Raw genomic sequence first — 21,397 nt, forward strand, 5'->3', positions numbered from 1 at the left:
AAATGTTATTATCTTTGCAATTGTTTTTACAAAGATTTTAAATATAAGATGATGAAGATAAGGCAGATTCCATATAAGAAATGGAAATGTCTGTCAAAATGAATAAATAAATAAAAATAATAATTACGGTTATTTGAAAGATAATCTGTGAATGTTTTGATGAATAATGATGTTAGATGAAATTATAAAAATAATTTTTGGATATGATTGTTTCCGTTTAAAGTAGAAATGATTAAAACAAGTTGAAAAAATGCAAAAATTTTGACAGAATTAACTCCCACTTGTTTACACAATGTTTATGTATACTGGTATTTACTAGTGTAGTCTAGTTATTCAAACATCCCTGTTCCAAAATCTGTTACTTTTTTTAGTCAAAAACATCTGTGATATATAATTTTTTTTCACTTTCAAATATCTTGCTTTATAGCTCAGTGTCTGTCAATAAATCTTATGTCAGGAACATCTCTGTAAAAACTTTCAAAATCATTGTAGGTTCCAATATATGCCAGTTAAAACTGTAAATCATGCTGTGCATAAAAAAAAACACATGTTGATTCTTTCATTAACTTTATTCAAGCAATAGTTATAACTTATATGTTTCCTACATAAGATCTGTCAAACTTGTTTTCTTATTTCTAAAACATTTGAATGTGCTAACAGTTAGAGTTATTTGACCTGTGGTGAAATCTTGATGTTAGGCTGCAGTATTTTCCATGAGTTTTAAAAATGACTTTCAACTAGGATTTGATTTCCAATGTCAGTAAAAAAAAATATATATATATATTGTCTGTCAAATATCTTATGTATGAAAAATCTTATGTCAAAATCAAGTCTGTCAAAATCTTATGTCAGAAACTCAATTTGTCTGTCAAATCTTATGTCAGAAATAATAAAGTCTGTCATATCTAATGTCAGAAAAAATATAAAGTCTGTCAAATCTTATGTCAGAAATAATAAAGTCTGTCAAATCTTATGTCAGAAACAATAAAGTCTGTCAAATCTTATGTCAGAAACATAATATCTAAGGCTTCGTTTATTTAAAAAGGATGATGCTCATGATTTTTTTTGGGGTCAAATTGTCTTTATCTTTATTAGTAAAGCATGTATTCAAAAACAGAAGTTCATTGCTTATGATTTTTGCCTAACATGCTTATGGGAGTTGTTTCACTTTCTTATATGGAATCTGCCATAAGCCCTTTCTTTTTCGTTATTTGCTTATTTGCTATCTCATCAGTTTTTTTCTTTGGCTTCTCCTTAGTCTTGCTGTGATTTGTTAATTCGTGTCAATTGCTTCTATTATTGAGCAATATTCCGGAACAATTTTCTGATTTTGCCGCCCAAAAAATCCATTATCAAAGCCGCAAAAGCATAGTTTTGAAAATTTAAACGACTAACGACACCTATCTAGAATCAGTGCATAAAAGATGTAGTAACAAAAATACCAAACTGGAATGCTAATTCAAACAGGACAAGTCCATTAAAACCGACAAAACCAAACGCTCGACTATATCAACGGAACAACTGGAAAACAACTGTCATATTCAAGACTTGGTACAGGCATTTTCCGAGAAACTTGAGGGCAAAACCTCGTTTTACAGTTAGCTAATAGTTTAAAAGGGTGTACGGATGTTGCTGACTTGGTAAAACGGATTATGTGGTCGGCAAAATCAGATAATTGCTCCACACTTAGAATCAAAAATGGCATAACTTTCCTGTCACTATTGCGTACTATTTGCAATGAATAAAAAATAAAGCACCAAAGAGTGACTGGGGAGGTTTCCCATATATATTCAACATAACAGCAAAAGAGAATAGAAATAGAACTAGAATTGCCATTGCAAGCATTAGCGGATGTCACCTGGTCCACCATCAGTAAGTTCGGATCATTTTGAATTTTTTCACTTTTTACCTATTTGCATGGCAACGGCGGCCATTTTAGAAATTCAAAAGTCTCATCTATAATTGCCAGTTTATATTTATATGGTAACGGCGGCCATTTTGGAAATTCCAAAGTCAAATTGAACATCTGCATATGCCAATTAACATTTGCGTGAAATTTCGTTTACTTCGGAGCATTTTAAAATTTGGTACATTTTTGCTGTTTCCATGGCAACGGTGGCTATCTTCAAAAGCCATAGCCCGTTTGCAAATCTGCTGGTTAACATTATGGTATAGTTCCATATCAATTGGTTCATACAATTCCGAGTTATAAGCTGGACAAAAAAGTGGGAGAAAAATAATGATAAGACGAAAAAGAAACGTAGAACTAGATTTGTAATTGCTAGCAATAACGGATGGCACCCTTCCCCCATTGCCAGGGAAACGACCGCCATCTTGAAATTCAAAAGTCAAAGAGTGCATCTACACATCCAAATTAACATTTTTGTACAGTTTCATTAAGTTTGGAGCATTTTCAATTTTGGACATTTTTGCGGTTTCCATGGTAACGGCGGCCATTTTGAAAATTCCAACGTCAAACTGCAAATCAGCAAATGTCAGTCACTAATTCCATGAAGTTTTCTGCAGTTTGAAGCAATTTGATTTTTTTCGCATTTTTGTGGTTTCCATGGTAACGGCGGCCATCTTGAAAATTTGCAAATGCTGGTTAACATTATGGTATAGTTCCATAACAATTGGTTCATAGAATCCTAAGATATAAGCTGGACAAAAAAAAAAGAAGAAAAAAAATAAGAAAACAGAAACGTAAAATAATAATACGTCACCCCAACTCCGTTGAGGGTGCCATAATAACAATATGTTACCCCAACTCCGTTGAGGGTGCCATAATAAAAAGAAACGTAGAATGATAAGATGACACCCCAACTCCGTTGAGGGTGCCATAATAATAATAAGAAGGAGAAGAAGATATGGGACAAAACATAAAGTCGCCAAAACTCCGTTTTGCCGACTTAAAAACGAACAATAACAATATTGGGACGAACTGTTGGTTCCCTGAAATGGAACATTGTTTCCCCTAAAATTGTGTGTTGACGTTGTTTTAATCGAACCGATAAATGACTTTTGTTATTATATATTTCTTGTATAAGTATGTTTAAACATTGTTAACTCTAAAACTTTTATTATCCTTTCCTTTGTTTTTACATTCAGAACACCTCTGAACTGTTTATTTCAATTGAGGTACAATAACGTTTTACCAATTTTTGTAATTATCAGTTCCGGTATAGGGTAATTTTGGTATTTCCATAATGGTAAATGGTAAACTGAATCGGTAAATTGGTTAACCTAAGTTTAAATACGATGGAGAATTCAAATAAGTCTTCAGCACGATTTTCCCCTGTGCAAATAACTCTCAACTTTTAATATAATTATAGATACAGTTACAAGACCAAGTAGTAACAAGGCAGACAACATATTACAATGCCCGAGGAGACTAGGTTCGTATGATGCGGGTTTGTTAATTCCTTTATAAGTTACACCTAGAAAACAACTCGTAAGTTAAACTTTATAGCAACTTTTTTTGGTGTTGAGTTTTACCATTTGCCGATTACTAAATTACAAATAGTTAACTTTCTGGGTATATTTTTCCGCTATTCATTTTCTGTATTTACGAAAGAAGGTTGATTACATGTCTATTTATTGGATTTGAACGCGGTTAAGATATTTGATATATATATATTAATATATATATATACATTGTTAATATTAATGCATATTAAAGTTAATAGCAATTGATTTGATTTAACGAGTCTGTTATTCATTCAAACATCAATGGGGAGAGTTACCATTATACAAAACCACATACTTTCACAGACAAAAAGTCTATAGCCAAATCTACCCCTTTTTATCCGAGGTGTTACCTTACCAGAGGAACCAACCATACTAGGGTGCATACGGAATACCAGAGTACCACGCTACCAAAGAACGAGTTACTGGATGTAAACTTTTATTCCTTTAAGTTATATTTGTATTTTATTACAAAAACACATTCTTACACTAAGGCTCGACCGCTCGGTTTTCGTTACAATATGTCACCCTAACTCAGTTGAGGGTGCCATAATAAGGAAAAAAAAGAAACGAACAATAATAAGATATCACATATTTTTTAATATACTAAAGACAATGTTAATGTTCATAATTGGGCTCGCATTTTGCAAAAAAAATTGAATAACTCGCTCTATAGTACACAGGATTACCTTAAAAGAAATGTCCTAATCAAAATCAGGTTGACTGGCAGTATACTATAGGTCGAAATATTTTCTACCAAAAATAACGTTTTCCGAAGGAAGTTCATATGAATAGTGAATTGCTCGTTAAATTTTGAGTTCTCCATGCTATAGATTAGTATATTTTCATTACAAATTCTGACCGTATTCAACCCCTTAAAACTTCAAAGTAAATGTTTTGTCCTTGAAAGCCGATTATCAAGGATTGTGACGTAATGTTTTATCCAATCAGAATTGACTTATTATTGAAATGTCGATAGATGTCTAGAACTTCTGAATAAAAAAGGGTTAAATTTCTTACCGCTCGCAACATGGGTTTTACCAACTAACATATTATGTATTATAACAGTAAGAAATTCAATTAAAAGAAAAATCAAAATCAAAATCAACATACTGATGAACCCAAAATCGTTCTCTTTTTTTCTAGCAATGCGCTTGCGCATTACCATGTTCCTGTTCTATTGGCGGACTCTGTAATACGATTTCCCGAAATTTTGTATATCTGATTACCAAAAAGAATACTGACAATATTAAAAAAAGAAAATTCGTGTTACGGACTTCGTCCTCTGTCACAGGTAATACCTGTCTCATATTACCTGAAATGTATTATTTTTTATAGCCCATTACAAATACTCAAAACTTAAGGAGGTAGATCTAGCTTAACGGTCAAAATCTTAAAAATCAATGGAACGTAATACAGATTATTTTATTTCTCTTTCACATGAATTTCAAAAAGCATCTACTAGATGAAACTGACTATAACAAACGTATTATTGATTTTGAGAGTTTATCTCCATTAACTCAGGTCTACTCTCTTGAGTAAAGTATAACTTATGTAGTTATCTAATCGAGTTATCTCCCTTACGTAAAGTTTAATTTATAGATGTCTCTTATCAAGTTATCTACCTAAACCAAGGTCTACTCCTTTGATTAAAGCCTAACTTATGAATGTCTTCAAAGAGTTGTCTCCCTTAATCCAGTTATATTCACTTAGGTGAAATATAACGTATCGATGTCTCTAAAGAGTTATCTCTCTCAATTCAGGTATATTCCCTTAAGTAAAGTATAACGTATGGATGTCTCTAAAGAGTTATCTCTCTCAATTCAGGTATATTCCCTTAAGTAAAGTATAACGTATGGATGTCTCTAAAGATGTCTCTACCAGACATACCAGATATTTACTGCCTATGACATGTCACTTTGAGCATTATATTATAATTCAATATTCCCCTTATTAACCATTTGTAAAAACTGGAGTAAACTGGAATTTAAGGTATCACTTCAATTCTGTCTCAAAAACAGCTTCCTAGAGACTTGGAAGGAAATAAGGTCTTCTTATTCACATGATAAAGGCAAATTCAGTACATATTTCAAACTCAAATTCTCCTTTGTTAGAGAGAACTATTTATCCTTTTCAAATCCTGATGATTAGAAAATTCTCACAAAATTGAGATTGAGTAATCATAAATTAAGAATTGAAACTAGCTGTCATGAACTCAAATTTAACTCTTCAGGTAAATTGGAATATATTCCAAGATGTGAAAGACTTTGTTATTATTGCAATTTGAATGTGATTGAGGATGAGCTCTATTTTGTATAGGAATGTCCTTTATATGCAGCAGCAATTTTTTTTTACTAGATAGTCTATTTATTAAATATCCAAATTTGAGAATACTAAACTTAGAGAATTTATTCATTTGGATTATGTGAAATGACGACAAAAGCTTTATAACATCTTTATGCAAATACCTGAACAATTTCTTAAACTAGAAAACTAAAAATAGGAAAATAAATTTACCAAAATGACACACCTAACTGAAGGATTTTAGTTACATTATATAGATGGAGTTATCTTTCTTTCGACCAGCTGGCTCTCTCAAAAATTATTTTTCTAAGTTATATAAATCATAAAATAATGTTTAATGAATGTCTTTGTCTAAAATGAAAGTATAATATATGTATGCCTTTTTATTATTTTCTTGTTTCTTTTTTGTAATTGATATGCCCTAAAGGGCCCTTTAATTAGGAATAAAATGATTTGATTTGATTTGATTTGTAAAACTTATGATTTCCTAATACTGTGAAAGTACTTTTATTCGTGGGGTACCAATTTTCGTGGTTTTCGTGGATGACTTTATCCACGAATTTAAGTGTCCAACGAAATAAAACAACTATTGTCCAAATGAAGACATGGAAAGATCCCCATGAAGGTTTGACTACTGATATGGTCTAGAGAATATATTGCATAACCTCGAATCAGAGAATACTTTAATAGCAGTCACAGAACATAACTTTTGATTTTTTAATTCTCATAAAAATATTTTTTTCCGATGAAAGTCAGATGTCCGATATTGATATGTTAGTATGATAAAGTGTTCATTTTATATCCTCATAGTTCTCGTACATATGAGAAATAATAGTTTAATGCTGGGCTTGATTTTGATAAGAATTATTTGACAATTCAAGATACGTTTATAGCATTTGTTTATGATACTGATTTATTTAGGTGACATGTTTATGGCCTAATTAACACCTTTGATGGTCCTTAATCTGTTGATCACTTTATCTTGGGTTAATTAGTGTTTTCACTACGATTTACACGGGTCAATGTTTTCTTTGCAATTTCCTTCAATCCAGACTATTTGTAACCTTCGTTCATAAGGCTTTAAATAATTTTTTTTTTTTTTAGAAAACTGAAATCCACGAATTTAAAAACCCACGAACATGTAAAAATTGCTTAAACCACGAAAATTAATATCCACGAATTAAAGTACTTTCACAGTATAGCATTAGGCCAACATTAAAAATATCTTTGTTTCCTCTCCGCGACTTAGGTTATCAGGGTATGGGTAGGTAGGTAGGCAAATTATTTTATTTTATTTCTTGATATAATTTTTCTATATTAAATTTTTACAAAATTCAACAGGTAAGATAAGTCAAGAAAAGTGGGGTATTCCCTGTATTCAGTGTACACCCCAGTTTTCTGATGTCAAAAACAGTATACAGGGACCTCCTTTTTCCTATTCATTTTATTGATATGAAATCTACAAAAGCACACATCCTTCATGTGATAACAATGTGTAATGAAAGCAAGTGTTTAATTAGTTAAAAATCAAGCTTATTTCAAGTCTAATTTGATGCATAACTCACAACAAAACAATTCCTGTGTTCACCAATTCATACCTTGATCATCAATTATGAGATGACAAAAAGATATGTTAATGACTTGGGAATTAAAATTTAATGAATAAAAATTTTCAATAGAAGTGAACATAATTCAGTTATGTTCAGTTGCACCTGGATCATGCAGCTTGGTCAATTAATTCCTAAACAAAATATTTGTATGTTTTTTCGAGTTCTAGAAAAACAAGGCTTCACTTATATGTTTTGTTGTTCCTAGAATAATTTAAGTATTTACAAGTTCAACTGATTCAGTTATAACGTAAAACGTGCCCTTTTGTAAATTTCATGCCATAAATTAAAAAAAAAAACACATTTAAACTGGTCTTGTTTGCACAAGAGGTGAAAGCAGGGAATTCACGTATCTAACATTTTCTGACTTGTGCCCAACCTGTTCGAAGTCGAAGACAAAGTAGATTGATTTCAAAGCACGATTCAGACCATTTTTACTCAAAGATTTTATCCTTTAAACAGGAACAGAGGTAAAAGACAAAGCCAATCAAGGTGCACTCAGTGGGTTGAAAGATGCTTCAGATTTTTTATTTTCAAATATCACCCTTGCACACAACACAAATCGTGTAGCAAGGCAGTTTGTTTTCCTTGATTCCGAATCATATAGACGCTTCAATGCAAAAAATGCCTTGATTTAAAACGCTTGTTGATTACAGCATCGGAAAGGTATGACAAAAAACCAACGCACGTTTACTACAGCATCGGAAAGATATCTGACACCAAAAACCAACATAGCAAAATAAATAATTTTGGACAAGAATGGCCAATAAAATTTTTCGAGTCGCGGTGATTTTACCGGGTCGGTCGGGGGAGGGGAAACAAACAATATTTTATTTTTGACCTTAAATCAGAGACGTATTACATGTCTCTGATTAAATCTAATTGATACCTGGAACCTAATATATACGAGGTCCCAGATGACACTGAGTTTGGAAAATGTTTTCTAATCATTTCTGCAAATAATTACGATACTTAAACATCCTTGGTTTTGCACAAATTTAACATTGTCAGACTGGTCAGTTTGGACTGATAAAAGAAAATGACAGCTAATTTTCAAGTACCAATATTTTTTTTCTTCCTTTAATTTGGTATAGGAAACAGAACAAATTAATCTTCGTTGAATTACACCCAGTAAACATCAATGTAATACTACAGTATCATGCCTTAATCGTCTCTGTAGGTGACAACTGAATATCTTATGGGTTGGATGTGCCGTTGGGTTGTTTGTCTAAATATTGTATACCCTGTCCCAACATCTGCTTTCATGTATATTTACACAAGCTATTATACAATTAGTAGTATGTATGACTGGCATTTCACATACCTTCAGTTGGTTGCATATATATTTTATGAAAAAAAACAGTCTATGTGTTGACAAATTTTGGAAAATATAAGAATCTGGTATTATCAGGGTTGTCTCAAAGTTTTATATAGAAATGAAAGTCTTTCGTTTTACATTTAAAAATCTATTTTTTTTTTTCATTTTTTTTTTCATTATGAAACATCATATAATGTGTCACTTGCAATACTAATTCATATGGTTTGAAAGTAAAAAGACTCAATAGTTCAGACATACATATTAGTCACATTACTCCTTTGGTGTATTTAGGGTACCCTAAAATGTGAAATGTAAAGTTTTTAAGCCAATATTACCTAGGGCTCTCCATCCAAAAAATTTATCAAGATATCAATAAGTTGTTTCCTTTTAATGTCTTGGTTTTAATTTAAAAAAAACATACATAAAACTGGGGCTTAAAAATGTTCTTTTCCATTTACATTAAATTATTCTTGTCTTTGGCTGCTTGGCAATGAACCCTTGGCCACATCATTTAGTTTGACCACAATCTTTATAATTTATCTGTTAAAATATCAAATCCTTTTCCATTTCATTCTAATATATAATCAAGTGACAGGACTGGACATATATATGTGTATTATTTAGCTTGTGTGTTTTATTTTTATTCAGCCTGCTATGACTGGACTTTATTGTGATCTGCATACTTGGGAATGCAAGTGCAAATACTTGCACGGTCTTAATTATTTTAAGAAATACAATAAGAAGCATTGAATACCTTCTCCCATTCATCAAGAACAGTTCTCTCAGTCTTAATAAAGTTGAGAATGGAAATGGGGAATGTGTCAAAGAGACAACAACCCAACCATAGAAAAAAAACAACAGCAGATCAGAAGGTCACCAACAGGTCTTCAATGTAGCGAGAAATTTCCGCACCTGGAGGCGTCCTTCAGCTGGCCCCTAAACAAATATATACTAGTTCAGTGATAATGAACGCCATACTAATTTCCAAATTGTACACAAGAAACTAAAATTAAAATAATACAAGACTAACAAAGGCCATAGGCTCCTGACTTGGGACAGGCGCAAAAATGCGGCGGGGTTAAACATGTTTGTGAGATCTCAACCCTCCCCCTATACCTCTAGCCAATGTAGAACAGTAAACGCATAACAATACGCACATTAAAATTCAGTTCAAGAGAAGTCCGAGTCTGATGTCAGAAGATGTAACCAAAGAAAATAAACAAAATGACAATAATACATAAATAACAACAGACTACTAGCAGTTAACTGACATGCCAGCTCCAGACTTCAATTAAACTTACTGAAAGATTATGATTTCATCATATGAACATCAGGTACAATCCTTCCCGTTAGGGGTTTAGTATCATACCATCATAACATATATGAGAAGAACATAACCCGTGTCCTGCCAACAACTGGTTTTTGATTAAATGTGTTTAGTTCCGATGCAAAGACCCTATAAGTGTATCAATATTAACGCCAAAATATGCAATCTTTAATGACCTGACAACAGTATCGTAACTATATCCCTTCTTAATAAGTCTATTCAAAGGTTTTGTTAGTTTCTGAGGTGAATACTGACACCTTTGTGCTTTATAAAGAATATGTCCATAAAAAATTGGATGTGGAATACCTGAACGTATAAGACGTCTGCATGTTGAGCTATATTTACGAATGATGTCCTTATAACGATGATAAAATTTAGTAAATGTTTTGACTAGTTTGTGATATCGAAAACCCTGGTGTAATAATTTTTCAGTAATACATAAATTTCTCTCGTTAAAATCTAAAACATTGTTACATACAAGAGCGAATCGTACAAGTTGAGATATATAAACACAGTAAGATGGAGACAAGGGAACGTCACCATCTAATAATGAACAATTAACAAAAGGAAGTGAAAAATCATCTCTTTTACCATAAATTTTGGTATTAAGCTTTCCGTTAGTGATATAGATATCAAGATCGAGGAAAGGGCAGTGGTCATTGTTAGTATTAGCTTTATTTAAAGTTAGTTCAACAGGAAAAATTTCTTTAATATACATACTGAAGTCTTCATTATTGAGAGCCAAAATATCATCCAAATATCTAAAAGTATTTGTTTATCAGATGTTGTTTCGATGGGTCTTTGCTTATTTTTGTCATAAACGATATACGGAATCACCAAAGCGAACAAAAATGTTATCTAGTAAAAATTCAAGAGCATATATAGTATCAAAGCATGTCCAATTGACATAGTTTTTTTGTTTATTGCTACTAAAAAATGACCTAAAAGAGTTTGAACATACATATTCACATTCTGATTTTTTAAATGCCCATTTGATTAGGTGTGTGATTTTTTTCTTAATGAGAATGTGAGGCAATGTGGTATACAGGGTAGAAAAATCAAAACTTTGAACAGATTCAAAATCACCAATAAAAGCATGCAATTTATCAAGTTCTTCCAACGAGTTCTTGACACTCCAAAAATAATTAATTCCACTATTTTCGAAGGCCTTATTTGAACAATTTATTATCAGGTTTTTAATTGTACCAAGTGTGCTGGTAAGAAGAATAGACAGTTTAGTAGTGGAGCAATGGCTTGAAGACGAAATAAATCTATATTTGTAAGGTGTTTTGTGTAGCTTCGGAAGCCAATACATAGTTGGGACTTTCATTGTATTTGGCTCTGCTTGTAAAGCCGTAAAGTTTATGTTTGTTACAGATGTCGTTTTCTGAAAATGGAGTCAGTTGGAATGTTGGTGAATTGGTGATTTTTTTTTTCAGAATATTTTGTGTTTTCTTTTTTAAGTATATTTTGTGTTCGAAGCTTCAAAAACGTGCACATTTCTTTTACTTCAAGCACATGACATCTCACATGATATTACGACGTACGAAACAGAATCCCGATTTGTATTGGTCAACTGAAATCCTTCTTCAAAGATCAATTTATTTATAAGATATAATTAAGAAACAAAACACAAATGGAGATTTGCATGCGATTTAGGACGGAATAAAATGTTTGTCGTGGCTATTTGCAGGCACAATTGAAGAAATAATGAAACAACGAAAGGGTTAGCCAATCCGAATCTCAAAAGCCCCCTCAATAGGCAAGTGATCGCAAATGAGGTCACGGAATGATTATTTGTGATATTCACCGGAGAAGACCTTTGTTGAAACGTAAAACATTGAAATAAACGGCTGTTGATAGAGATGCCAGTTTACGTTATATAGGCCGCCATTTTGTTTTCCGGTGACTGATATTACTGGAAAATTACCATTGCTATTGTTAGATTTCCCCCTTTTACTAATCTGTTATCTTTCATTTGTAGCATTTCTTTTGTAATAAATTATAAATATTTCTTTTCATATTTTCGTTTGTATTTTATCGAGTCGAAATAAAACCTACGTGTCCGACTTTTTGAACTGCGCGGCACGGTTTTTTTTGGGGGGGGATGTTTAGTTTGGAGTCATAAATAAATATGTTCCTGACGTCATACGTTTATATAATTATTATCCAACGAAAGCAGAGATTCCCATTTAGTGCAAAATCGAAGTCGCTTTCCGTTTCCTGTTTACGCTCACCTGCAAACGAATTTGACAAAACCTCAAAGATAATTTTCAAGTAGAAATATTGAGATTTTTTTTAAACGACTACGATTTTTAAATTCCTCGTTGGCATTTTGGCGTTAAACTTTTTTTAAAACGATTTATGACCAGGAACATATTTATTTTCAGGCATTTTTAACTGTCCTTCACCATGACAGTGCAGCGTTAACAGACATCGTTCGAAAGCAGCGATCGTGTTAACATCGGTCAGAATAAATATTATTACCGTATATCCGAGATTGGTTTAATTGAAATTTAAGGTTATTCTATATGTCTCTAGCGTTTGACTTGCATACAATCGCAAATATACATGATTTGTAAGACCCCACCCTTTTAAAGCTTAACTAATGTCAAATCAAATTATCAACAAATTATATGTTCAATTAATCGTGGAATTCATGATTTATGAATTGTGATAACCAATTTTCTTAAAGAAAGACTCACTTTTATATCAGAAAAAAATAATGGTTAATTAAATTGGGATATTGATAAAATCAACATCAGACTAAGACTTGAAGTGTTTGAATACTCTTTATTTTCATTCATACCATACTATACATGTATGGATCGTTCATTTCGAACATGCAATCTTTTGATATAATTTGTCATAATTAAATAAATGAGAAATAGTAAATGTGACCCAAACTCTCCCTGATGGCTGAAGACCAACAAACCTATTGAATTTTTATTACCGACTTCTTTTTAAAGACTTTTTTAATTTAAATTCAGGATCCCCATCTCCTGTGGCACAACTTATAGAAGAGACAGATGTTTGGAATTATTTATCCTGCATGGGAGTTGATAGACACATGATTCATTCTCTGCTCATCAATTGCATGTATACCGGTTAGTATTTTATATAGTAAGATTGACTACATTGCATTATTAGTGGAGTGACTTTAACCATAAAATTAAATTTTTAATGCACCAACCTAACACACGGCTAAATTATATATCATTCGAAAGCTACTCATCTGTACTATTTGATATGCCCGGTCGTAAAAAAATCGTACAGTGCAATTTCTGTCAAATCAAGATCAAAGGTCAAGGACGAATAAGTGCATATTTTACAAGATGTCAGCTTGATTGCATATTATGACTTATATATAATAAATTCACGTATGCAACAATTTAAACTTTTAGCAGAGAGATTAACAGTCATTAATCAAACGCCTTTTTAAATATTTAAAGCGTGTTTTTGATAGACAGCACATGTTTCCTGAAATTCGAGTAAAAGTTAACAAAATGGGTGAAAACTTTTTTTTTCTTTCTGATGCAACTGCTTATCAGTTAAAACTAAGTAAAGCCCTGTAAGAACTATTAAAGAAGTTTTTGACATCATCAATTTCCTATAATCATGCTTACTTCTAATCCAACAGCAAATCACACGGTTGCCTAAAATACCGCCATCTGCGGAATCATAGCTTTTAAGCTCTTCTTCCTTTTTAAACATTGTATGTGGTCAATATAAGATTTAATAAACTAATTCTTCAGAATCTGAAAAATCTATAGTAAAAAAAATATGTGCGAGCATCATACTATTGCTTGAAATAAAGGGGGCGAAACTGTGAGATTGTAATCTGCATTGTAACTACCAGACTGAAATAAACATCTTTCGACTTTTCTTATGGTTTGATTTGTAGTTTCATTATAAACATCGACGTCGTGAAAAGACCTTTTATTTATATAATGTGAACCATAAAAAAGAAATTGAAAATATAGACAAAAATAAATTGATGAAAAATAAATTGATGAAAATTGAAATATCAAAGAATTCAAAAACCAATAAACACATTATAAAAATTGACTTCTTGATTGCTTAAATTGCGTTGGTCATTGATGAAATGCCTAAATTCATCAAAAACGAATAATTTTGAAGAAAATATACCATAAATACGCAACGATTCTAGTTACAACTAGACTTCCTGAATAGCTTGAATGACTTGCTCTTTTTTTATAAGAGGCTGACTTCATGCAAGAGCTTCTTATTACGATTGAAAAGAAGCTACCATTATCTTGAAACTTCACTTTCCACTATATAGATGATGTCCTCTCACTGCATAGTACTAAGTTTGTAACAATGTTGAACGCGTATTCCATTGAAATTGAAAATAAAAGACTCAACAGATACAGTTAACTCTATCACATATCTTGAAATCGACGATGAGGGGCGGTTGAGAACACATTTTACGACAAAAGAGATGAGTTCAGCTACCCAATTGTAAACTTTTTTATTTCTATGTAGCAACATTACAGCAACGCCTGCATATCTATATTACTAAAGATAGAGACCGATTTAATTGAGCTGCAACACCTCTAAAACTATAATAAACAGCGGCGCCATGAGCGCATGATACGCCCGACGTCTTGTGTGGAAGTTTTATGCAATAATCATAAATAGTTTCTGAGGAAGTTTTAAGCAATAACCATTTATTGTTTTTGAGACACGGCGGGACATGTGAAACCCCCCACCCTGTTTTTTTTTTTTTTTACAAATATCACTAAAATAAAATTTGGAATCAAACCAAAAAGTATACAGATCTTTAAATTAGTATAACAAAGAAGTGTGTACAGTTTCAAGCAATAATCATAAATTGTTTTTGAGATACGGCACGACATGTAAAAAAACCCTCCCCCTTTTTTACAAAATACTCAACAACTCAAAAATGAAATATTGAATCATCACCAAAAAGTATACAGATCTTTAGATTAATATAACAAAGAAGTGTGTAAAGTTTTAAGCAATAATCATAAATCGTTTTTGAGATACGGCGCGACATGTAAAAAAACCCTCCCCCTTTTTTACAAAATACTCAAAAACTCAAAAATGAAATTTTGAATCATCACCAAAAAGTATACAGATATTAAGATTAATATAACTAAGAAGTGTGTAAAGTTTTAAGCAATAATCAAGAAACGTTTTTGAGATACGGTGCGACATGTGAAAAAAAACACACCCCTGTTTTAGTTACAAAGTGCCGTAACTCAAAAAGTTTAAATCTTATTTTCACCAAAAAGTATACAGATCATTTGACCATCATAAGAAACAACTATATTAAGTTTCATGAAATTTGAATAAGTCGTTCTCAAGTTACGGTGCGACATGTTTACGCCGGACAGACGGACAGACGGACGGACACCGGACATTTGTATACCATAATACGTCCCGTCAAAATTTTGACGGGCGTATAAAAAGTCAAAAATATTTATGTTATGACGTATAAATGTAGTGTTTTTTATTTCCTAAATTTGTCTTTACATGCTCAGTCGACGTTCTGCCCGCAAAATTTTTAAAACTCTTTGTTTCAACACTTGCACAACTGTAACGCGATTTCGTGGCGTCTTCTTGAGCGGTATATATCTCCAAGTTGATACAATGTTCAAGAGCATGCATTTACTTTCACGATTTCCTTGATAGTGGGTTACTGCTCACAATGGAGCTATTAAATAAAGGCAACTATAGTAAACCGCTATTCAATAGTCATAATTTGATTTAACTGAAACAAATCCGGGTCACAAACCAAAACCGAGAGAAACGCATCAACAACAGAATAACAGAAACCTGAACTGCTACAAAAACAAACGCCAACATACATAGAAACAGACTATTTGATAACAACTGCCATATGCCTGACTTGGTACAGAACATTTGAAGAAAATGGTGGTTTGAACATGGTTTTAAACAGAGTTCAAATGCAAAGTTGAAAACATCCCTTCGGATTTTGTTGGACCCAACTACAAGTTAGTTGACAATTATGCAATATCTGATTCGCCAGATGACGACGGATCAGTTCCAATCGACGTAACCAAAATACCGTCATCTCTGCCTTGAATGTCACTTATCGAATAAGGTTTATTACCGATGAAGGAATTACATGAGCCACGAGACGTGTGTCACATGTGGAACAGGATCCGGTTACCCTTTGGGAGCCCCTGATTTCACCCCAAATATTTTTGAGGGTTTGTGTTACTCAGTCTGTAGTTTTATATGTTCATTACTGCAACTTAATGTCTTGAAAGTAAAATGATATATACCAAAGGGACAATCAATCTCAAACCATGAATCAAAGGAGCTTTAATAAAACCATGAACAATATAAAATTAAAGTCCAAGAGACGAACAACAGTTCACAAAATACAGCACAGCATGAAAGCGGTACCTAAAACAGCGACTGTTCTTATGAGGTCTAGAAGGGTATTCAACCTTTTCATCTTGTAATAACACAACTGCTTATAATGTTTTACAAACACAATGTCCTGCATTTGTATATAACAAGCATATTTTGAAAACACTCAAAACATTTTTCATTCGAATAGTTAAAGAGATTAAACTTCTAAACACATTTAACATGTCTAACACGTTTTTAAACACAATAAAAAGCAGCAGCATTATATTTGGTTCGTTTACATCCCGCTTAAGACAACCAAGTGTTAACGATGGTTACTTATTTCAATTGTGCATACGATTTAGTCGCAATGTTACAAAAGGTAAATAAGTTTGACACTGAAAAACCCCCCATATTTTTACCTCAATTAACTCGTATGTTTCTTTTCGAACTTTAAATACCCCTTTTTTTATTATGGAAAATCATTCTCCTCCCTGATATTGACAATTCGCGATGTGCTGTCTTAACATAGAATAACAAAATGATCGCTATTTGCAGATGGAAGATTTTTGGACAACTTCAAACACTTCAATAGAAGGCTGTTCTATGAACAATAGCTAATAATTGCATCTTAAAATTATACAACAAATATTCCTTGACCTAAAAAAATATACATTTATTTATTTTCTAGCATACAAATATCGATCCCCCAAGATATATTTTGCTTTTAAAACAATTTTTTGATTTTTTTTTAGGATTTGAAATAAATTTAAAATTTCGGTAAATATTGCGCAACTTACCTTTTAATTTTTGTTTGATTTTGAAATAATGTACAAGAACAAGAAAATGGCTTTTTGATCAATTATCGCAAAAAAATTGAATGTTTATTCATGACCTTTGACCTTGATTTAACAGAAAATGCACCGTGCGATTTTTTTACGACCGGGCAAAACAGAAATTACAGATAATTAGCTTTCGAATGACATGAAATACAGCTGTGTGTTAGGTGGGTGCATTAAAGTCGTTAACTAAGCGTCTTTTTGAAATATGTCACTCGCCTATATAAATCCATCAGTAATTGCATTTCGTAATCAGATATATCAGTCGGTAAATGACAGCATTATACTGAAAACATTATTAGCTTCAAATATATATTATATTTTTATTTTTTTATATTTATAATCAATAACAATTTTCATCACATGTATACACCATGTACACATATTCACAAGAAACATTTTGATATTTGCAAAAATTAACTCGAAGAAAAAATGCTTTCACTATAAAGACACAAGAGATTCCATGAAAAGAAAAGAGCAATAAATACCGAACTATTCAACATCTCTTTTATTTTTTTAATTTATTGGTATTTAGTAATATGCAGATTCATTACGTCATATATAAATGTGTAAATATACACAATATTTCAACATGTTAACTAGAACTGTTTCTTTGTGGTCCCTCTTTTCAGTATATGATCTATGTACATTGCTGGTCAGTGGTGAGATGGACATTTGAAGACATCGCTGGACGATTGTGTACCTATGGAACAATATTTTGATGCCTAATCCTATATGTTTATGATGTTTTGAAAAAAAACAAGTAGTTTTCCTTTTATGTTTTATTTTAACCACTAAGGCCATTTAAAAATAAATGCCAACTGAATAGATGACTCTTGAGTTTGATGCATATAATGATGTGTAATTAAAAAAAAACTTTATCAGAAATGCAGTCAACTCAATTAGCAAAAGTCCCTTATTATTTAAATGTTGCTGGTCAGCGTTTCAAACAAATGATAAGAATCACACCAAAGTCACATTTAAAACTCACGAAATGTTGGTCCCTTTTTATTTAGATGATTAGAGTTTAGACAAGTTGAAGCAGAATGTATGGCATGAATATCTGTTTTTGGCATTGTGTTAAAGCAGTAGTTGAAGATCATGTAGAACTCTCATTTAAGACAAATATGCACATTATTTTGAAAATCTTAATTTTATTAATGTAAATGTATCTGTATTTCTTAGAAACATTCGAAACAAAATGAAGTCAGTTTTTAAGAAAAAAGAGCTATCTGTTGGTAAAGAGCAAGCCATAGGGATTGTTTTCAAAGATGTTGGTCCAATATGTGAAAAAGAGGGTATAAGTTTAGATTGGTTAATAAATCCGGCTCCTATACCAAAACAAATCCATGTTACAAATGGTCTCATTGCTGTGTTAAGAAAATTAAAAATGCAACATAATATTATAAACAAAACAGTTGCATTGTGGGTATAGTTTTTATGTAATTTAAATTACATCCCTGATTCTGACGGGTTAAAACGTAATATTGAATAAGAATACAAAAAGCTGTCAAAGTTTTCTTTAAATGATAGGCAAAATCTCAGTTCCTACTTGAAAGAGCAATATATCCCCCCTCATTAACAAAATATACAATAGGTAGGTGTTGTAATTGAGGTCGTCCGGGATAAGGTCGGGAAAATTTCGACTGCCACTGGAAAATGAGGATATATTGGATAGGGACAGAAATTTTGACTTGTTACACCTACGGACCCCTCAAAGAGTTGATGCAAAGTTTCTTTACGTGCAGAGAGCGTGACATTCTCTCCACACTAGGCATCGGATTTAGCGTCCCAATTCTGACCGGACGTGGCTGCGTACTTGATACATCCCGCACAGCCAAACGGACGCCCCACTTTGGCAAGGGTTTTTACTGCTGGTCGGAAGAAGACCTGTAGTGACCATATTTCTATTCCCCAGTCACCCTTGGGGAACTCTGCTAGAGTTGTCCCCCTTAATCTAGGTTTACTCCGTTAAGTTAAGTATCGAAGGCGAATTTAGGGGGTGGTTGGGGTGGGGGTGGGGGTGGCAGGGTGCCAGGGCCCACATTTTTTAGAATAAATTTTGTTGATTATATAAGGAATCACTGAAGCATGACTAGAGCAGGCCCCCTCTTAGGCAGTCAGTGGGCCCCCCTTATGGAAATTTCTGGATCCGCCACTGAGTATAACTTATATATGTTTCTAATAAAGTTAATACATCTTCTTTACTTACAATGATAGACCCAGGTCTACCCTTTAAGTATAACTTATAGATGTCTCTAATAAAGAGTTGTCTCCTTTAACCTTTTAAATTAACCTAAGTCTACTTCCTAAAGTAAAGTATAACTAATGGATGTTTCTAATAAAGAGGTGTCTCCTTTAACCCAGATCTACTCCCTTAAGTAAAGTATAACTTATAGATGTCTCTAATAAAGAGGTGTCTCCTTTAGCTCAGGTCTACTCCCTTAAGTAAAGTCTAACTTATAATGTCTTTAACAATGTTAATAAATCTTCTTTACTTACATTGATAGACCCAGGTCCACTCCCTTAAGTAAAGTATAACATATAGATGTCTCTAATAAAGTTGATAGGTCTTTTTCTTTTTTAGCAATAGCGTTGTCAGTTTATTTTCGACTTATGAGTTTGGATGTCCCTTTGGTATCTTTCGCCCCTCTTTTAATAAATCTTCTTTACTCACATTGATAAACCCAGGTCTACTCCCTTAAGTAAATTATATATCATAAATGTCTCTAATAAAGTAAATCTTTTGTACTTACCTGCATAGTTACTATACATGATTACCCGATGAATCTCGTAATAAGCTAGTAGATTAACTTTCCACCACCTAGGAAACGTATTTATATGTGGGTATGCACATTTTGCATTTTTTGACCAGTAATTTCCATCATTAGCTGTCCAAGAATACGCATCCTGGATATATGGTGGAGCAGACATTGAGGTGGGCTTTCCTTTTACAATGCTAACAAAATCTGAAATTCAACATAACTAAATTTATTGAAGCCCTTTATGTCAGTATGGGACAATGGCCAACAGAACCAACCATAAACAAACGAATGAAAAAATACATATAAATCATGCATTCGTATAAATTTTCCTTTAGGTTTAAATAACTAATAATTAGCATCATCATTATTTTTTTCATTTAAATTTGGATTGAATATTATATTAAATTCCCTCTTCCCTCTTCCCTTTTGTTACGTGAGGTTAGTTTGATCTCAGTTCTTCATTGGTCAAAATTCAATTATGAAGTTAAATAGAGGCGAAAGATTCCAAAGGGACATTCAAACTCATAAGTCGAAAAAAAACGGACAACGCCATGACTATAAGAGTAAAAAGAAAAACAGACAAACAGTACACAAAACACAACATAGAAAACTAATGACTGAGCAACATGAAACCCAACAAAAACATGGGGTGATCACAGGTGCGCCGGAAGGGTAAAAGATACTGCTTAAATTTTCTTGCATTCATCTGAATCTCCTTTTGTGAAGTCATGAAAAAAGGCAACCATATCTGATGACGTCAAGAACACATATGATCTCTTTGCAGATCATTGAAAGGAAAGATAAAGTTTGTCTACATGTCGTCTAAACAGTATTACAGAAACAGATTCCACCATCGAATTTTTTTTTTTTGTCGTATAACACACCAAGGGGTGTCAGAATTGCAGTGATTTGCTTGAAATTGTATCCCATTTGACCGATCAAATCAAAGTTGGATATTCTTTTTCTATTATGATTAGGTATAACCACGCCCAACGAATGAATAATAAGGTGAAATGATACTCATTACTCTAGATATAAACGTTAGTAATCACTGTCAAGTTACATTTTAAAATGTTGCAGTAAATGCATGAAGCAAGAAGGAAACTAATTGTTATAATACGGTGAATAAAAAAATACATGTCACTTGGTAAGTATTTTATTATATTGAAACATGGTGATATGATTTTTTTTTATCTTGGTTCATGACATTTTTACCACAGAAAAGGAGAAATTATTTTACAATTTTGTATGAAATATTCAGAAAATTGTTAATTGTTTTCATCCTTTAGTCTTGTTTTTAAATAAGAATCAGGATAAAATATAATACTACCCCCTCCCCATTAAATTACGTGACTGTTCACCTTTAGAAATGAGAATATTTGATATAAATTTGATAGGGTAAAAGA

The 21,397-nt window shown here is 32.3% G+C and overlaps 1 protein-coding gene across 1 annotated transcript in view; it reads right to left on the reverse strand.

Moving 5' to 3' along the window:
• The window catches only part of LOC143084332 (uncharacterized), a 73,546-nt gene that overhangs the window by 14,119 nt on the left and 38,030 nt on the right, over positions 1-21,397 (reverse strand). The window contains exon 4 of the mRNA XM_076260743.1: positions 19,983-20,195. Coding sequence (XP_076116858.1) covers positions 19,983-20,195 — 213 coding nt within the window. The remainder of the gene's footprint in view (positions 1-19,982; positions 20,196-21,397) is intronic.

The sequence above is a fragment of the Mytilus galloprovincialis genome, chromosome 7 (genome assembly GCF_965363235.1).
Source record: "Mytilus galloprovincialis chromosome 7, xbMytGall1.hap1.1, whole genome shotgun sequence".
Taxonomy (NCBI): Eukaryota; Metazoa; Mollusca; class Bivalvia; order Mytilida; family Mytilidae; genus Mytilus; species Mytilus galloprovincialis.